This window comes from Lissotriton helveticus, chromosome 3_1 (genome assembly GCF_964261635.1).
Source record: "Lissotriton helveticus chromosome 3_1, aLisHel1.1, whole genome shotgun sequence".
Lineage (NCBI taxonomy): Eukaryota > Metazoa > Chordata > Amphibia > Caudata > Salamandridae > Lissotriton > Lissotriton helveticus.
The window spans coordinates 660,761,867-660,783,142 of record NC_136061.1 but is presented as its reverse complement, the minus strand read 5'-3'; the positions used below and the strand labels follow the sequence as shown (position 1 = coordinate 660,783,142).

At 46.8% G+C, this 21,276-nt stretch overlaps 1 protein-coding gene across 1 annotated transcript in view; it reads left to right on the top strand.

Moving 5' to 3' along the window:
- The window catches only part of SYNC (syncoilin, intermediate filament protein), a 97,742-nt gene that overhangs the window by 36,544 nt on the left and 39,922 nt on the right, over positions 1 to 21,276 (top strand). Inside the window, exons 2-3 of the mRNA XM_078680738.1 lie at positions 2,025 to 2,808; positions 19,400 to 19,524. Of these exons, the coding sequence (XP_078536864.1) occupies positions 2,025 to 2,808; positions 19,400 to 19,524 (909 nt within the window). The remainder of the gene's footprint in view (positions 1 to 2,024; positions 2,809 to 19,399; positions 19,525 to 21,276) is intronic.

Below are 21,276 nucleotides of genomic sequence, written 5' to 3'. Positions count from 1 at the left end.
GTGACTCTGCTGATACTGCTGTTTGTATCTTGTATGTGGCTTGCTCTTCAAGTACCTAAATGGATATCTGGGCCTAAGAACATGCAAACCTCCTGACATAGTTCATGACTGTCCATTTTAGGTTTTTGTTTATGGTTACGTTTTGCTCCTTAATTTTGTTTGCAGTGACCCCAGAGAGAAGAGGTGTGCAGAGTTTCTCTGTAATCAAGAGAGGCGCATTGAACACTAAAGATGTTCATGAATGTATTTTAACATTTGTTGTTATGCGATACGTTTATGTCCTCGGGCCGAAATAAAGTACTTATGAAGTGGGGTATACAACAAAGGCCAACAAGGGCTAATTCAATAATTAACCACTGACTACGGAAACACATTTAATTTAGAATCAATGTGTATATAGATTTAGCTGAGGCAGATATCATACAAACTTTTGTGCATAGAACATAGAATATAGCGATCACATTAGCAGACAGCTTTGCTTATTGGTGAGTTTTCTAAATTCCATCCCTTGCCGGAGTTCTCGGAAGGAGCTGCCAAATATTCCCGCGGGGGGTTCTTAGAAATGAACTGTTCCTGACACATGCAGGATTGGTGAAAAGAATGTAAGCATGACTCACCAATGCTTTCTTCCAATAAGGTCCTGGACAGCTGCCCTTAGTGGCTGAAGTGAGATTCTTCGTAGCCCCGAAGAATATCTGGGCTCGGCTCAGATTATGGGGATCAGCGTGCACACAACAGCAGGCTCCGTTAGGACCCACCCTGCTTCGCTATGCAGCATAGCACATCAAAAGAGAGCTCTTAGCATGCACCCACCACACCTAAATATGCCATAAGTGGGCCACTGTGGCATCCAACGGTACTCACAATCACCAAATCATCAATTGCCTTACGCAAGCATAGTACATCTGCTGGGCAGCAGGCGTGCCAACTGGCTTAGAAGGTGCAAAAGTTATGCAGTGCAACCTTTGGTTTTCGCCTCCAGTGCTAAGAACAATCACCCACAACTCACTGAATTTGACACGTTCACACAATACCAGAACCCACCCATCCAGACTGCTGACAGCACACCTCCACAGGCAGAATCAGACTGTGGTTTCAGACAGAAGCCTGGGAACTTTTCTGGAAAATCTTCCCGGAATCACCTACAGTACTGAGATGGCACACCGCTGGCAGATCGTGCACTATGCAAATGTAAATAACATATATAACAATTTACACGTTGTCCTCTCCCACCACGGTTTGAATCAGCGATTTGTAGCAAATACTCTCTCCCCTCTGGGTATGGGAGTAAGGGCCAGATTTACATAATCGGGCCGTTTGCAAACGAATAAATGCTTTTTTTACATGTACCAAGCCCTGTTTGCAATTCTATAACCTATTACCGAATCACAAATAGGCTTTGTGATTAGGGGCATGTTTGCAGCATCCCTTCCTAACACTGACTCGCAGTGCTATATGTGAATGATTTGTGACCAAAATGTGGTTGCAAAACATTCACGCTTTATCACCAATACCGAGTTGGTGGTAACCCATTCGCAAATGGGAAGGCCCTTCCCCTTTGGACCCCTTCCCCTTTGTGAATGCTGGTGAAAACATTTTTTAAGAGCAGGCAGTGGTTCTACAGACTGCATTTAAAAAACACTGCTTAATTTAAAAAACTGTCACAGACATGGTGGTCTGCTGACCCCAGCATGCCCCCATCCCCTTGACTTGAGCAATTATCAATGGGTCGCAATCCGAGACCTTCCTCATGAATAATAATGAGATAGGTCTTTTTTCTACCCACTAGAAATCGCAAATGGTGTCAAAAATACTTTAGTGCATGGGTGTATTCGATTCCCAAATAGCATATTGCAAAAATGTGCTATTTGGTAATCGCAAAGCCAAACTTATGTACTTCTGGCCCTAAATTATGTACTTTTATGGGTACCATGGGAAAATGTATTAGAAGTTTGTGGTGGTTGCGGATGGAATCCATGTGGGTTGTTACAGCTTCATCTCACCCGACTACATTTTCTTTGCAGGGACCAGATGATGTGTGATGTTGGTGTATATTGTCAGCTGATGGAGGACAATGACAACGGTGGCCTCGAGGACCTGGGAGACCGATTCGAGCTCTGCATCCAGACCGTGGAGGAGCTGGAGCTAAAGAGAGACGACCTCATCCGGGAGATCACCCTGCTGCTGGAGCCCAAATTAGAAGACATTCGTGAGGCCCACGAGGACATTGCAAAGGCCTACAGGCTGCAAGCCCAGGTAGTGCTGGAGCGAGACAGCTTAAGTCAGGAGATCAGGGCGGTCAAGCGCAAACTCTTCCAGGTCACCAGGGAGTGTGTGGCGTGTCAGTACCAGCTAGGAAATAGGCGGCATGATGTGGCTCAGTTCCAAGTTAGCAAGGAGGAGCTGCAGAGCATGGTTACACAGCTCTCAGAAGAGTTGTCCAGTGTGAGGGACACCTGTGCACAGCGGAAGCAGGCCCTCTTGCAGCGCCTGGAGGTTCCACAGAGTCGGCGGGGCAGCCGCTACCTCCAGGACAGCAGGAGACTTTCGATGGAGTTTGAGAACTTCATGTTGGAAAGCCGACACGTCCTGGAGGCGGAGTATGAACCAGTATTCGTCCGACTCCTGGAGAGGGGAGCGGCAAGTGCCAGCGCCCTGCAGCAGACTCAGGAGGAGGTGAATCGGCTGAAGGAGGCGCTGAGGCCCCTGCAGGCTGAGGTCAGCGAGCTGCACACGCGCAACTGGAGGCTGGAGCAACGCATCGTGCTTAAGAAGCGCAGGCGAGACGAGGAGGTGCTCCAGCTGAGGGTACTGCTGCTAAACACTTCCTGTTTACACTTCCTTGTTTTTAGGTTTCGCCTAGCGAAGGCTGCGCTTGCGCAGTCTTTCTATTTTTCCATGTGGCCTGCTTGGAAGTTGAGGATTTGCTTTTTCTGTGTCACTGTAGTAAACACAAGCTATAAGGTTCCAGGACAGAATAATCCCCTTATACCTTATATCAGAATAATTTGAAGTGTAGCACAGCCCTGCGACTATCGCGCCCAGACTAAATCACAACTGGATTAGAGTCAGGCACTTCCAACAGACAGTGAGTGTACACCAGCCATGCACAGGTAACTGCACTGCATTCTGTATCATGTGCATGGACTGCTGCAGTGCCCAATGCCATCCTTTATTAGAGGGTTGTGTGTTCACAACAATGCAGCTTCAAGAACCATGCATTATCCACAGGCATGTATCCAGTGCCCCAGCTACCAGCCTTTAATCAGTACAACTGATGCTCATACAATGCTGCGACTGCAGTGACCATTGTTTAACATTGGGATATACATGGAGTGATGCATGCATACAACGCCACAGCGCCAGCCTTTATTAATAGACCCTACACTTGCTCAATCAAGCAGCCAGTAGTACCATTCTTTAATAGGAGTGTGCATTCATAGTCATGCACACAAATCCCCAGTGTCAGACACCAACCACCTTCTGATTCTGGATACAATGCAGCAGCGTTAGTGATCCGCCTTTGATGATAGAGCATGCACCTACTAATGCATGCACACAATACACCAGGTTTGGTGGGCTGTCGTTTATTTATGGCGTACGCATTGCTGGGTTATACACACTTGCCCGGTATGGTACAGAATATTATGGCCTAAATATTGGCTTACAAAATAATAGGGCCTGATTTAAGGTTAGATGGAGGTACTTCACCTGTCAGGGTGGCAGAGGTAATGTCCTCTGCCACCCTGACGGGCCATGCTCTACACAATTATGAGATGACACCACAGCCCAGGGGGTCACCTCCGTACTTTGAAAGAAACCCCGGCATTTACAGTTCCTTTCAATGTTCCGAAAGTTTGTTGGATGGTCGGTATCAGTTTTGATGGCCATTCACCAAACTTTTCCAAACGTTATGTTGATCAAAAACAAACTCCCCAAAATGGAGTTTGTTACTCAAAAACAAAAAACGAATGAGCACAAAATACTCTGGGAGTTTTTTGTCAGGGTGTGGGGTTATAATAGTTTTCTTCTGCCCCTCGCCACGAGGTGTTTCTTGGCGGTGATGGACAGAAGACACCATCCACCCCGAAAAAGGAGGGCAGCATGATGTCCTTTTACCAGCCCCTACTCTGCCAGAGGAATCTTTCCATAGCAGAGGCACATAATCATAGACACACTTTCATACATTTTCAGCAACAGTAACCAGGATGTAGGTGTTTTTGCTTTAGCCCTCCCACTTCCTAGGGTGGTTGTCCTGTACATGGCAGGATTGAAGGTTTGGAGAAGCATCTTCCTTCACTTACATGTCCTAATAATATGGGACAGAATAGCAGATTGTAATTCTTTCGTTCACTGCCAAACAGTATAGTGCTTAAACTGGTCCTAGAACATGGTCAATTTTCTTTAACTGGATAACTTAGTGAATTGTAAGCTTGTGGACGTTTTGCAATTTCTTGAGTGCTGTTTGTGCAAGACACCAATACAGATTTTGGTAATAGCAGTTGCCTTCAGCTGAACGGAGACAGAGGCCAGTCTTTGGCTCCAAAGCTAGGCTGCAAAATGGCAGTCTTTGACTTTGCTTGCCATCTTTACATCAGAGTATCATCTCTAAATCGAAGGTAAATGAACTATAGTATCATTTTGATGAAAGTCTATCTGGAAGTACTCAGGCTGACAATGCAACCAAAACACATTTGGGTTATTCTTCCCTGCTTAAAGAAGATTTCTGACTCCATTCTCACTATTTTAGAGCATCTCTGGGAAGGACCAGGGTTAATTCAAGACTGGACCCGCTTGATTGTCCTCTATCGCGGCATCTCAAAAAGGGAGCAAAAGGCCAGGGTTCTACTGGCCATGGGGTCATAGAAGAAGGCCATATTAGGAAGAACATAAAATCTCTTCGCCAGCTGCCCATAGAAAATACCATACATGTCTCTTACGTCACCAAATATGTGCAGAGAACAGCTGCTAAATACCAGAACTGCAAGCTCATATTGTAATCTAACTGAGACTTGCATTTGGTAGGCCCATAGTCGTTTATTTCGGTCCTTAACTGCCACTCATGTAGCTTAAGGGTTAGGTTGTAGAAAATGCACCCAGCCATCACTGCCTGTAGATTCAATCTTGAAAAATGTATGAGAACTCTTGAAACATTTCTCTTCATTCCATTCTTCGGGCTGCTCTTTCAGTTTCCTATGACATCACAACAAACCAGAACACCTCCACTGTCTGTGTTTATCTGATGCACATGCTGCAGCTTAAACTACTTACACAATAATTGTGCCTTTTTATTCAGTTGACAGCATATATCAGATAAAGTGGACACATTTGACGGTCTCATTTGACACTACACATTTGTCACCAACTTTTGTGCTTTTGTCCATGTATAAGATAACCTGGCCCTTAATGCACTAAAGCATTTCCCCACAGTCACAAAAATTGGTTAAACTCTTTTATAACTGTTGTGATTATAATGATGGTGTCTACACTACATAAACAGGCACTGCTTCTCTATCATGAAGTAGGAAAACCCAAAGGAGTAGGATTGGGCGAGTGGTAAATCAAGCTTTGGCAAACCCAGGGGGCGCTAGGTGGCGCACAAGCAGAATGGCCGACATTGTGTGAGGCTCCTGCAGCCTGGCGCCGATATCCTGCTGATTATCCTGTCCCGTTGGCACGACTCGCCCAAGCACCGGCATGCAGAGCCTGAAGCCTGGGGAATAAGCGACCCAAGTTTGGAGAACGTCCGACACGGTTTGCAGCCGTTACAGCCGAGTGCAGACGATCCCGCTGTGCGGCCCTGAGCGGCCCGAAACTGCCGCTGGGTGAAGGCACTCACGCGAGCGCCGTGGCTCCCAAGTGGCTTGTAGGTCTGAGCACTGAGATGGCGGCGGCGGCAAAGCAGTGAGTGCCTCAGCACTAGCTCACATAAACCATCTCAGTGGGACGCCTGCCATAGAGTCCGACAGTTGTTTCACTTTGCCTTAACACAGCCAGCAACTGATATAAATGGGCGGTGCAGTGCTAACATTTGAAAACCGTGCGGGTGACGGATCGGCCATATGCGGTTCCAACGCCTCACACATACTCTGCGGTGGCGGCTGTAATGGGCGAAGTGGGATACACACAGCACTACAAAGAGGAATTCTATTTGGACAGCGTGGAGTCTAGTGCACATGTGACACCGCCTACCAATAGCGCTATCACCTCCCAATTACTAATTGCGTGGCTGGGGCAGCGGAAGTCCCCACAATATCAGAAACATGCTGCAGAGCTGGGGAGGATTACTGCTTGATATTGAAGTACCACAGGACACTAAGGAATTCGCACGCAAACAGCTGAGGTTGGTGCATTGACCTCGATACAGTCTTTGTGGCGCACCCATTTCGGAACAGCGGCTGGCTGTGTTCTACTCCCCCAATCATCCCTCCTGCGACTCCAGCACGGCCGTTACAGAAGAACAGCATCTCTTGGGCGTGTCCAGGGAAGTCCACCTCGCTAATACCCAACACGTGTCTCATCACCCACGAGACTACCAGGCGCTCCAAATGGGGAAGCCGGACGCTCGCCAACCGTGTCTCACATTTGACGCAAAGAAAAGCACTCGCCTGCAGACTGCAGAGGTGGATAATGGTGCCAAAGGGTCACTGCAGGAATCACAATCCCCACAGGGCGAGGACATGAAAGCAATCATCCTGGAGGTGCGGCATGGCTTTGCGAGCATCGCTGATAAAATGGATACTCTGACTACACGCATGGACGCAATTGTCAGCAAAATAGACAGTCATGAGGCTCGCATAAAGGACACTGAGCAATGCATATCAGATACTGAAGATGCTACATCCCACATTCAAAGCACAGTGACGCAGATGTATAAGCTACTGAAGATCATAGCTGCCAAGAATGAAGATATTGAAGCACGAAGCCGAAGGAACAACATCCACATGCTGGGCATACCGGAAAGTACCAACACGGGCAAAATGGAGGAATACATTGAGAAGTTGTTGTTGGCGGTGGTGGGGGCGGACTCTCTCTCCCCCCACTTCATAGTTGAAAGAGCCCATCGTTCCCTGGGTCCGAAGCCGCCTCCTGGAAGCACGCCCAGACCCATCATTGCACGTCTTCTGAATTACAGGGACAGAGACGTTGCCCTCAAGGTGGTGAGGGATAAGAAACAATTCAATTTTGAGGGAGTGCCCTTCGCCATGTACCCCGATTTTACAGCAATCGTGCAAGAGCAGAGACGCAAATTCCTCCCTGTAAAACAAAAGCTAAGAAAGGCCCAAATAGATTACGCCCTCCCATATCCCGCGCGCCTCCGGGTCACATACCAAGGTAAACATAGGTTGTACACAAAGCCTCAACAAGTCAAAGAAATTCTAAAGCATCTCAAGAGACAAAAGACCGCCACCACCACACTACAAGATTCGCCGAGATCGCACTCACCGAACATAGACTGATGGATACCATGAAAGATGGCTGCATGTTGCTTCTTGTTAATGAACATGGACACTGAACTGCGCGACGGACACCCACACAACATGATCCCGCATCAGTGCGGTGCATGAACATAGAGGCGAGACCTGCCTTCTGTTGGGAAACAAAATCCAAAAGGTAGCCAGGCACCCTCGAGGCCCACTAGGGGAGTAGTTTGTCAGCACAGATACCCCTGAACGACAAGAGGTAACCGTGTGACACCCAGCAGAATTTCCCCCTTTTCAGGTTTTCTCTGGTCACTGACTAGAGCTGCTAAACGTAATGTTCTGTTTACTGGGTAACAGGGTGGGGGGGGGACAAACGCAACTGGCATAATTGGAATGCTTCAGTGGAAGGCGGAGGTAGGGATGTGGGTTAAGGAATGCTTTGACATGTGTAATTTACAGCACTCTATGTGTAAATGTGATTCTCTACTTGTCCGATTATTATTATGCACAGCTTTGCAATGTAGCAAGTATCGCACTACAAGAGGATATGATGGACTCGGTAGATAAATCTCAAATGAGAATACTGTCCCGGAACGTCAGGGGATTAGGGGACCCACAAAGGTGCAGGCAGATACTAGCCTATCTGGACTGTCAACAGATAAACATTGCTATGCTCCAAGAGATCCATATTAACCCACATTCTCCTACCACGTTTGCTAGCAAGTGGGCGGAGAGTAGGTTGTTCTCCTCGTACTTCTCTTATGCTCATGACACGGCAATATTAATAAAAAAAACGGACACCTTTTACACTAGCAGGTGCGATAACAGATCCCCAAGGGAGATATGTAATAGCATGGGGGCGCTTGGGCATGGATTCGGTCACGATAGCAAACTGTTATGGCCCTAATGTAGACACTCCTGAGTTCTTTACCAACATCTAGGGGAAAATTGTAAATGTGGGATCCAACCATATACTCTGGGGTGAGGACTTTAACTTAGCCCTTAACCCGGCCTTAGAATGGTCCAATACAGCATCATATCATTGCAATAACTGTCAGGCGGTCTTGCAGGGAATATTGGACGAGGGGGGTTTGATCGATACCTGGCGCTACACTCACCCGCAAGCCAAAGAAGGCACACATTTCACAACATATACTGCGACATGGGCTCGTCTAGACTATTGTTTACTCTCAAGGAGCGCTGGGACCGGTTATTCGTGATGTCACACATCCCACCAGAACCTTTTCTGATCATTGCCCTGTGAAACTTACGCTCATACCTCCAGGGTATGATAACCCCCGGCCTAGCTGGAGGCTACAGCCCAATGCCTTACTAGATGCGGTTTTTATAGTCAACTGGGGAGGAAATCCAGGATTTCTTCTTAAAAAACAAAGGGTCAGTGGGTAGTGTGGAGACGATATGGGAGGCCTTCAAGGCCACAATCAAAGGGTTCTGTATCTCAAAAAGCTTTGGTGAGCTTAGGGATATACAGGGAACGCTAAGGAAATAGGAGAAAGACCTGAAGGGGTTGGAGGCTGGATGGTGGTGGGGGAGACAGACCGAGAATCAACAAGAGAGAAAGGGCTAGAGTAGACACTCCTATACCCCAAGTAGTCTTTCGTAAACATCTAAGGAGTGACTAAGGGCAAAAAAATTGAAAAAAACACCTTAATTTAAATGGTTACTAATAAACCCCATTAACCAAAAAAGGTGAAACCAATCAATTGAAGACAACAGCTACTGGGAGCAGCCCATGCCCAATTGGGCCATTAAGGGAAGAGAAAGAACTCTTTCCTTATAAAAGGACCCTCACTTACCACTAGTTGGTGACATGCTTGATCATTGGGTCCCCGCTGGGGTGGCCGAGTGCCTCCCCAGCGTGCTACAACGCCAGAGTTACAGCGGAGCAGGATAGTGTTGAGTGTAACAGTGCTCAAACTAAAAAGTGTATTTAAATGTGAGTGCTAGTTATAAAATACAAAATTGAAACCCCAAATTTTTTTCATTAGGGTCAACCCATATTCGTTAAAAACAGTGTGGAAGGACAAACTAGGTTCTATATTAGGAAACCTGTGTCCTTTAGTAAAAATAGACGGTCAACATGTTTCTGCTGTTATTAATGCTATTATGCTCAGCATTCGTCAGGACCAAGTAAAAAATAAAAGACAGGCCTCCGGTGGTGTGCGCGCGCTAAGGCGCACCCTCCCGTGGGGCACTAAATGTGAAAAAAATTAGATTAACTCACGGTTACTGCCCGTGACCACTCACTGAATTTCACAGGAGCGGAAAAACCTGTGGGAAATGGGAGAGAGAGAGACAAGACACAATAACATATAATGACATGCACAAACATATAGTCGTTAATTATCATTGTTACTGCAATTACACTTAAATTCATAGTCGGTAAATGTGTTATTGGTCTTTTATCAAATCTCCAATGCGCCATCAGTGGAGAAGTGAGTATATTTACTGTATGGAAATCTTAGTCTCCACCTGTAGGGAAATTGCTCCCTTAATATTTTAATCCCAAAAGAAATGTTTTTGGGAAAAAACGTTTTATCTAGGCAGTATATCATGCGGCATGGCCATACTAATCACATTATGTAACTGCCTACTTTTTTATATATTAAAAAAATGTTAAATAAGTAGCAGAAGCTTTTAGGTCTGTTAGGTAGTCTGGCGTTCCTTAAAGCGTTCGAAAAAACTGATGGCATCTTAATTTAAAGAGCAGTAATCTCCAAGCGTAAATAGACACACTCACATTGATAGAGGGAGAGAATTTCTACTTCGGATCGGACGATGCGGGAAAACTTCACGCGGTGTCAGGTCTAGTCAGAAGTGAAAGAAATTGCTGTTAAGCTCTCACCTAACAAAGTGCATCGAGAGGGCCGCGCGATCAAAATCACAAAGATTGTAAACTTACTCAAACACACGCGACTCCCCGCCTGGTACCTACACTCTCGGTTACCGTCAGTCCGGAAGTGAAAGCCAAAGGTCGGGGTCGCGTATTTCTAATGGTTGAGTTGCCGATCACGTGTTTAACCTCAGACTCCTTCATTGTAAAGCTCTTAAAGGGGCATATACTGAGTCTCTTCATGACTACTGGGGTTCGAATCCCGGAGGGGATTTTTTCAATAGTCAGAAAGCGTTGTAATCTCTATTGTATAGGGTGGAAAAAATTACGATATTAATTCAAAACTACAATTAAAAAGGAGCCCACTAAAAGAAACAGAAATATTTGAGTGAGCATTCCCTATCGTCTTGCATTACTCAGGAGGAAGGCCGGTTGACCCAGGTTAATGTGCAGGTCAAGTGTTCGGCTTAAACTTGGTGGGGGAGACAGGACAGGTGCAAAAAGATTTCTGAGAGAAACTGTCAGAATATGGAGAAACTGCAGCGCTTGAGGCGAAATGTAATTGAGCACTTGGGTGGCCCGCAGATACGGTGAAGGTGAACAGCCCGGAAAAGCATTTGCGGAAGTGACTAGACTCCCATGCTTCTCAAATCACATACTAGCCTGGGGAGATATTACATCGGGACACGACCAACATACTTGAAACGTTCACCTCACATTATACTGCGCTGTAAACCATGCAGCGAAGTGGGTCAGTGGACCTAGATAACTTCTTGAGAGACGTGGAACTTGGGTGGCTGAGTGATACACAGAGGGAGTTCCTATGCATCCCTTTCGAGCTGGACGAAATTGGGGAGGCGATAATGCAACTGAAATCTGGCAAGGCACCAATTATATTGATATCATGGCTCCGGTTCTTAAAGAAGTATATGAGGAATCCTTAGAAAATGGCGTGCTCCCCCCATCGATGAGGGAAGCACTTGTTACCTATCTTTTGAAACCCGGCAAGCCCCCGGATTCCTGTGACTCTTACAGACCGTTGTCGCTTATAAATTGTGACACGAAAATATTAGCTAAGGTCCTGGCTAACTGGTTAACTCTTTTAATGGATAAACGTATCCTTCCCGATCAGTCGGGTTTCGTTCCCGGACGCGCCACAACCCATAACCTTCGCACCTTGTTCTCCTTGCTCCAGAACATAGCACCTGAGTTCCCACTAACTGCAGTATTTTTGGATGCCACTAAGGCATTCGACTCTGTGAAATGGGATTATCTCCTCGGAGTGCTACAGCATATGGGCTTCCCTCCTCTGTTCATCTCTTTGATAAGATTACTTTATCAACAACCAACTGCCAAGGTGTTGATCAATGGTCACCTCTCATCTGTATTTTCCATCACGAGAGGCAGCCGGCAGGGATGCCCGATGTCTCCACTTCTATTCGCTATAGTGATTGATCCACTGGCATCCAGGCTTCGTCAGCACCACCAAGACAAGGCATTCCCTTGTTATTTACGCCAAATTTTGATATCTCTCTATGCAGATGACGTTACTCTGTATGTTAGACATCCCCAACAAAACATCAACCCCCTCCTGGGGAAGTTCATTGTATTTGGTAGTTTATCCGGGGTCCAGATTAACTTGGGGAAATCTCACATTTTTCCTCTGACACCTGCGGTTACTAGATTTGCTCTCAACTTTCCATTGGAATGGTGCAAGGCCAACCTTCGCTATCTGGGTATACAGCTTTCCAGAGACAGAGAAGACACCAGATGTCTCAACAATGGCACAGCTATAACTCACCTTATCAGCAATGTTACTCGCTGGATTTCCCTCCCTCTCTCGCAGGCCACGCTTCCCTGATAAAAATGGTTGCTCTCCCGCAGTTCTTATATCTCTTCATGAATATACCTTAAAACACTGGTCCCTTCTTTTTTAAAACTATTGCACTGACTTACTTAGATTGCTTTGGGGAGGTAAACATCCAAGGCTCAAATGGTCCACACTCACACGAGACCCTATGCCCAGGGCGGCTTTGATATCCCAGACTTCGAGGTCTATTTTTTAAGTGTGCAAGCCCATTATGCTTATTATTGGATTAATCCCCCAGATACATGCCACAGGTAGCTACAGAAAACTGTCTTGCTGACCCTATTCCTTTGGATGGCATCATACATGAACCCATTCACACTCGCGACACACCACCCACCACGGTCACAGGCACGGTTGACGCATGGAATCGTATCACAGATCTTCTTGATTCCCCCCTGTTATATTCATCGCGGCTTCCACTATCCTTTCATCCCTGCATGCCATTGTTGCAGGAACAGGAGTTTTGCAATCTATGCGAACGGATTAGGGTTGCTAAATGGGGTGACCTTTTTCAAGATGGTATATTCCGCTCTTCAGACCAGCTATTCCATGGGATTCGACCCACGCCTCTAGATTTCTTCTGATATGTCAGACTCTGACAGGGGGTTCGGTCAGTTATCCCAGACTTTCCGCGGTAGCCCACGAGCCTTACCCAGTTACATCAAATGCTGGGATCCACAGATGGAAAACACCTAGTACCTGGGCTCTATCACAGTATACGCACACAACAAACGGAAGCTCCAAGCACAGCCCACGCACATTGTAATGTGGAACCTAGGGAGGAAGGTGACTGACGACCAATGGACATACTGTTGTCTCCAAACCTCACACATTTCCGCTAGTTGTAGACTGCGGGTCATACACTACAAATTCCTACAACGCCTATATTGTACACACGCTAAAAAGTATAGATTCAAAGTGGCTGATACTGATTGCTGTGAGAGATGTGGAAGATCGTGGGCCGGATTCCTACATGTAGCATGGGAATGCCCAAAGATACAGGAGTATTGGGAGCAGGTTTTCGAGGCACTTGAGAAAATGACGGATATTACAAGAGAAAGGGTTCCCCTAGTGGCGGTTTTGGGCTGTACAGCACAGGTTCCCAAGTCACATCGCAAGTTCCTTGCTATGTCGCTCTTACTGGCCAAGGTGTAGAGTAGCTTGCAGGTGGGGTAGGGGGTGGGCTCCAAAATTCAAGGACTGGCTGGATGACCTACTTTATTGTCAGGAGCAACTGACAGCCTATGCTGAAACGCTCCCTTGTGCTTCTAGGCCCAAGGATATATGGGGTCCTCTCCAAGGCTATCTCCTCATGCAGAACTCTGAAGGATCGGATACCTTCCCACTGGGAAATGATGCTTAGCTTTTGTACGAATTCTTCTTTACCTTGTTTCCCAAGCTCCCCTCCTCCATGCCAAAGACATATGAAATGCATTCAACTGTCACTGTTCTATGCTCTGTGGTTCCCTACTTCGCCATTATTGCTCAGGGTTTAGGGATGTGCGACTTAAGTGATATGTAAGAAACATGATCCTGCATGCTGGCTAAAATATGCCCCTGATGTCCCGAATGTAACCCTATTGCACTATACCTGAAATATGTAGTCTTGCTATAACTGTGCTACCAAGGATGTATCCACCTGTTGTTTTTTTTATTGTGCAGGAACAAGAAAGATCACAATGCCAGACTGACGCATGTCTATATCATGGTTATCAGAAGCTGTAATGTTTGTTACACACGATGAAAATTATTAAATAAAAGGTTTTAAAAAAAAGCTTTGGCAAACCCAATAGGTGTCGCCTTTGGGGCCTGGCTGCCAAGGGGTTTTCACCATATTGTACAGCATCCACGATGTTGTGAAGCATGGCAAAAATAAACATTTTTTTAAGTGCGTTGGTGCAGCAGATGCAGCAGTTTATAGGAAAGTGCACCGCGCATCCGCACGCCTACAAAATAGCAGGTGTGTTTTTTAAATTTACCGAGCTAGATTGGTAAATAAAGAAAAAGTAGCCCATTTTATTGTTTTTTTTATAGGCAAGTGTGGTGGGAACAACATGGAGGATGCAGTTGGGAGCCAGAGAGACACAAAGGGCTGGACGGGGGAAGCAATACAGAGGGCGTGAGTGGGGAGAAGCTACTGGGGGATGGAAGCAACATGGGAGGGCGGACTGGGAGAAGAAGCAACAAGAAGGGGCGGGGAAGGATGCGTGTGAGAAGGCAATGGGACAAACTACACAAAGGGAAGCGCAACATGGAGTGGGTTAGGGTCCGGGAGAACCACACGAGTGACAGTCAGGGAACAACACGGAGTGCATGGGGAATATATTAAATGTGGGCGACAGCTAGAGACCACGTGCTCTCACGGAGTGCTTAGCCGAAGAGAAGAAACTATTGCTTGAAAGGCAAGCAGTGGAAGCATAGAAGCCTGCCAATCAAAAGGTACAGTAAAGAGGTGGGCCTCCATGCATGACACAAACAAACACAAGATTGACAAGCTGGGGTATGATAAGAGGCTGGTAAATGGCTGTGGGAAAGTCAACCAATGGGAAGCATTGGGAGGCTCCAAGCCCTCTCATGTTCTTGGTATCCGGCAGAATGCCTTTTTCCATCACACAGGTACGCGGCCTGTTAGGCTTCACCTAAAAACAGCAGCGCCCAGGGAAAGCAGACACCAAGCCTTTTTTCACCGCATGTAGAAGATATTTTGAAAACTGGTCAGGATAATCCGTGGAAAAAATGTCAACGATTTGACTGGCAGAGGGAGTCGGAACACTATGAATCCAGGCAGATAATGACCATAGAGAAACTTGAAAATCTTGTATAGTAGTAACCTTAGCTCAGAGCATGAGGACAACTTGACCATCCAACTCCATCCGCCGAAGCGCCACAGAGAGCGCCTCTCAGTAGCAGCAACATGGTCCCAGTGCCACTAAGATGCTTCTCGCAGCTTTGTCCTTGAGGAAACAGTGTGCTGGTCCCAGAAGGAGTGAGCTGCTGTTTTCTGGAAGTGACAGGTGAAGGCGGAGCTCACAGAAACAGCGAGGTACTCCATGAGGCTGCAGGCAGTGAACTGCAACTCCCTATGCCAGTGAGGTGCTGCTCCGAAACAGAGAGAACTTTCACTGGCAGATCCACTGCTCCCAGTGGCAATGTGCTGGTGGTACGTGAATGACTGTGAGACACGAAACTAGGGAATTAACTTTTTTTGGTTTTAGGTCGAGCCTAGGTGCAGCTCGCGTGCGCTGCTCGCTCTGCGAGGCATGCAGTAGTCGAGTATGTTGTGGAAGCCTGGTGTCAGTGTACTTGGTAAACGCTGGCTTCCAATTCATTATGAGGCTTGTTAGTCCCGCCTCGGTACCACCCTGGACTAGACGTTTTACTTCACTCTTAACACAGCATGCTTTATCTAGTGGGTGAGCTACTGCAGGCACGATGAGCTTTGGTGCCTTCTTTACTCCCCCCTCCCTCCCTCCCTCCCGTTGTTCGTGCCTTCTCCGACCAATATAAATAATGTGTTATATTGTTATGAACCTTTTCTGCATTATTCGAACCCAATTTCTATAAATAAAAGTATTGATTGCATAATCTAAAAAAATTAACTTTCTCTGCATTGTTTGAAATCAATTGCCACAAATGAAAACATTGATTACATAAACTAAGAAAACTGGGTGAAAAGTTTCTTTACAATACTATTGCCATGGAAGTCCAAGGCTACACTTCCCTATAGGAACGATCCTTTTGATAATAATTGCATGGCCCAAGCCCCTGGGTCACCCATTTTTTTTTTTTTTTTTTTTAGAATACCATGCTCTTAGCCCTACACACAGAGTTTACCAGTTCTGTAGAGGACCATCATTAGCAAAAGCAGCTGCTTATGGTTAGCAGTATAACCTCTTTTAGTTCGCCCAGGGTTGGGGCAGGCAAGGTCAGCAGCTTGGCAGCCGGAAACGGAGTAGAGAAAAATCATATCCGGGACAGAGCAATGTGCACTCGGCAGTCAAGCAAACTATGTTTCAACAGAACCCTGATACACTGTCTGGAATAAATGCAAAGTTATGGGCGACACATAGATAGGCCTTGATTTGTGCAGGGGGCGCGAGTGAGCCATTCCCAGGAGGGTGCGATTGGCCTTGACAGTGCTGAAATGGAGGGGATGGAGCAATAATAGGGACATCTCCAAAGCATAGTTTGCAGTGATAGTTGAGAGGTTCAGGGACATTATTGATACAGTTCACAGTCCTGGGGAGCAGCAGAACTGATGGGGTATTTTGGTTGCTGGACAGCACAGCTGTCCAGAGGAGGAAAGGACATGTCCTTGCTTGAGCCGAGGGAGGCCTCTGAATGAACAGGCTGTAGGTAACTAGGTCTATGGCGGTAGGGTGCCCTGGGGGGACGGCGGCCACACCTAGTACTGTGGCGGAATTACAAGACGATCCAAAGGCTGTAAGGTACAGTAAGGATACCCCCTATAGGAGCACAGTAAGGGTGCGAAAGCTGAAAATCCACAGGGAGGTTCTCACGTTGGACCCTGGAGGAGCAACGGGGCTTTGAGGTTCATGGGATTCACCTGCCCAAAGTAGGAATAGCCCTATTTTCTGCTAGAATAAGGCCAAGCATTGGTAGCAGCAGGCTGGAAGTGAAGGGTCAGGGGCTGGGAACTCCCGACATGCAATGGAAAAGCTTGAAGCGGAAAACTTCTTCAGAAACTGGGCAAGGGCGACTCACCACCCGATTTATTGGTAATACACCTCGGAGGTGACGAGTTGGTTTCACCTGGGGCGCAGGGGCCTGCTGCACATGATGAGGAGCACTTTGGGCGAATTGAGCTACTTACGGGGGACCTGTGAGATATGGTGTTCCGAAATTCCCCGAGGCTATCTTGGCGGGGCGCTAGGTCAGGGGAGGCAATGGAGGCCTCGTGCAGGCGGGTGAACAGCGCAATGCGCAAATTCACCGGGCAAAGAGGATTTGGTTTGGGCAGGCATGGGTTGCTACATACGAAATGCACAGGGTGCTTTGAAGAGGACGGCATACACCTATCCAAAGTGGGGATAGATCTCTTCCTGCTAGATTTAGCGGAGGCATTGGTAGCGGCAGGTTGTAAGCGAAAGAGCAATATAAGGTGGGGGGCTCTGGGGCGGCGGGGCCACACCCAGAGCCATGGCGGAGTTACAGGGTGATCCAACGCTGGAAGGTACAGAAGGGTACCTCTACAGGAGCACAGTAAGGGTGCGAGAGCCAATTATCCCCAGGGAGATCCTCGGTGGGATCCTGGAGGAGTGACGGCACCCAGTTAGTCCTTCGGGCGGTTGTGGACCTGAGCAACCGGGGGTTGCCTGCAACTCTCCGCCCCCCTGTAGGGGGAAGGGCGTGAGTAAGGGGTGGACTGGAGGTCCACCGGGGGGAGGGGGTTAGCCCTTCCCCCAAAACTGACAACGCCCCCGGGGTTAACACCACAGGGGGTTTATGGCTCCTCAGGTGGGCAGGTCGCGAGGGGCGGCCTGACCCTGGATCGCCCGTAAGATAACCCAACATGTTGGCATAATGTTTATGCAAATAAAGCTGCAACAACTTTCTCCAACAAAACATTGTGTGGTTTCTGTTATTATGGGAAATTGTTGTGAGCGGTTTGAGGTATGGGCCGATGTTTGCACTAAGCAGAGTGCCATGTTCCTTTCCTATGCTCCTGGAATTCACAGAAATATGCTGAACTCGTCCTAGTGTAATTTTCTTACACTGGGACACTTTCAGTAGCACCTGCATGTTGTCTGCTTTTGTTCCAAACGGCAACATGCAGGTGGGGACTGGGCTTCTCAGATTCCAGCTTCACCCATAACAAAAGCCGGAGTTAAGGGGCCATTAGACCTCTTTTAATTGGAGTATTCTGTCATGGAGCTACCGGAAGCCTCAAAGCTAGATGCAATGGAGGGGAAACAGAGGCTCACATCTTATCACTTTACAGGTACTTACGAGAGAAATGCTTTTGACTTTGTTCCGTCCCTGTATATAAGAGATATATACGCATGCACTTTAAGAATGTCTGATGTGTTGGTCGCCCCAGTATTTACACAAATAATTTAAATATCACTATTTTGTATACTATTATAGTGCTTTAGCACTACTCATCCCAATGCAGGGTGCCAGAGCACTTTATATCACACATAGATTATACATTGACAATAGTCTGTAAATGAATATAAAACATTAGTTACATAAGAAAGAGAGGGTTACAAGGTGGTGGAGCCACATGTTCTTAATACCTCACTGTAGTACATTAGAACGATTACAATTTATGAACTGCAAGTAACAAAACGATCTGTGTCTTTAAAGAAGTAACCCACTTACATAAAATAAAAATCTGACATCTGCGTGTTACATAATGTGCTTTGCAAGAGACATATTAACCCTCTATGCTACATTTGATTCAAAACTAGGACTAGGTAAAACACGGCTCTCTCCAGCAAATACGTTATCCTCCAGTTATCTTATCATTATTATTATTCCCTGAGATTTAGCGGACACACAAAGATCTCTGCAGTAGGTGCCTTAACCCCATAAGATATTTTAAAATATAGACATTGTAACCAATTAAGCAGAACAGATTTACTGCCATGTTTCTCCTAGTTGCCAATTTCTTTGTTGCAGAGTTTTAAAAAAGTATAAGTTAAGGCCCAGATTTTGCGTCAAGGTTGCGTCAATATTTTGGCACAAACCCAATGCAAAATCTAATTGACTAAATATTGTAATGCGCTCCAGTGTACTCATTATAGACCTGCTAAACATATGTGAAGTCTTAAGATCTGATGTCACTTCTTGTGAGATCAATGGTTGTGAGGCCACTTCCTGTGATGCCACATGCAATGTCACGTGCCGTTATGTCACCTGTGATGGCACACAATGATGTCACTTCCTGCAATGTCATGAGTGGTGATATCACACCCATTCTGCCTACCTTGGTGAGTCCCTCCTCTTCTTTTTTTAGGACTTGAGCCTGGCATGTCAGTAGAGGTAGGAATTATCCACTTATCAGATATTCTCATGTTTAGGGTCAATCAGGCTCACCTAAATCTACACCTGGCTTTGTTCAGACACAAAACCCCACTACAAACATATAGAACACTCCCTAGCTTCCACCCGGTTTGTGGAGTATTTTCACCTTTACGGTTCCAAGGGGCACCATGCTCAGGAATGTGACTACTTTCCCTTGCTGCTCTGATCCAGGTCTCTCTCTCTCTCTCTCTCGCTGTGCAGGAACAGGTGGACGGACTGGAAAGCAGAATCCGAGAGATGAAGATCGGGGTCCAACTCCAGCAGCGGAGGAACACTGAGCTGGAGCAGCTGAGGAGCGGCCTCACTCACGAACTCTCCATTTACAAGCATGTAACCCTTTATTGCTGTGTGTGCATGTGGGCGGTTATTACGTGTATGTATCAAAAAGGACTAGCTAATTAGGGAAGATAGAAGACTCAGGTTTGTACGTAAAATAAGGAGAACGTAGTTTTCCTTATAAAGCCCTCACCCACCGACCTAGTCGGTGGCATGCTTCATCATCGGGCCCACCACAGTGGCACCGAATGTGCCCCGGGTGTGCTTCAACGCCAGGTGACTGCGGAGCTGGTATGTTGCTGAGTGTGCGGTGAATAGGGTGAAAAAGGTGAAGATTAAAAGCTATGCGGAAGGTCCCAGCACCCGAGGGTAAGTTATTTTATTGAACTGGGCCTCTGCTAGCAGATAAAAGGCAGGTAGACGTAAATTGGAGTGTAAGTTATGACCTCCAGCGTCTAGTGTGGTCTACATGTTTCAGCCAGTGCCTTGCAGATTTAAAGCTGGCTTTCCTCAGGACCGTTTTTATGTGAAGAACGTGCAATTTAAATAATAAAATAAAAATTAAGTGATTGTGTTGTCTTTTGGCTAAGTGAAGCGCACGCTAAGGCGCTGTAGCTGTTAGAGGGAGATTCCCTCAAGCTTGACTACATAGAACACAAAGGACAAAGACAAGACGTACAAGGTAGAGTCATGTTAGATTCATATTTTGGTATATCACAACATGCCGACTTATAAGGTGGTGTGCGACATATAATCGGCTATTGTGGGTTCATGCCACGGGCACGGAACTGGTGGTGATTATTAAATGAAACCGATAGTGTTGGTGGTGGGCTAGAAAGCGTATTTACAAGGTGAGGTACAGGTAAGTATAGTACTAGGTCCTCACTCTGTTTTGTCTTGTAAAAAGCTTCATGGGTCGCCTGGCAGAGAAAGAGACCCTGTTGGAACAATAATTTGTTCATAATATATCAAACCTGTAGGGAGAAAGAGTAGTTGCTTACCCCATTCGTAGCTGTTCGTTTTTTACTCACGAGTATTTCGGTCTGGTTCCTCCTTGGACCTATTCGTCCTTCCGCGGCGCCCGTTGTGTTAGTGGAGGGCCGCCCGGTCTCTTATTTGTAGTGTTAGGTTGATAAGTTTCACCTGTGTCTGGTAGAAAGAGAGGGAGGGGTGCGCGCTATTTTCCATGTCATGGTTGTCCTCACTGCGCATGCGTCAGGGAGTAGCGGAGGATCTGCGCATGCGTGGGGGACGGAGGATCTGCGCATGCGCGTCTGTCCAGCGCATGCGTGTTTGGTATTGGCAGGAAAATGCGCTGCTCACGTTCCGCAGTATAGCATTTTCAGTGTCAGCTTCGAATCATAATGATCAATTGTGCAATGAAATGTATTTACATAATGGGCGATGGTCCCAACGTGTGGGTAGCTAAGCGTGGGGGCTATGCCTGAGTGCACGAAGTGCTGCTGGGACGAGTGGTTGGGAGCCCATAATTTATCCACAGTGGAGAGGTGGAAAAGGGAGGAAGGGGGCGCTCATGCAGTGATGTCCTGGAAACCTAAAGATCCATACACCGCAGCGATATCTGTGCCAGGACATCACTGCATGAGCGCCCCCTTCCTCCCTTTTCCACCTCTCCACTGTGGATAAACTATGGGCTCCCAACCACTCGTCCCAGCAGCACTTCGTGCACTCAGGCATAGCCCCCACGCTTAGCTACCCACACGTTGGGACCATCGCCCATTATGTAAATACATTTCATTGCACAATTGATCATTATGATTCGAAGCTGACACTGAAAATGC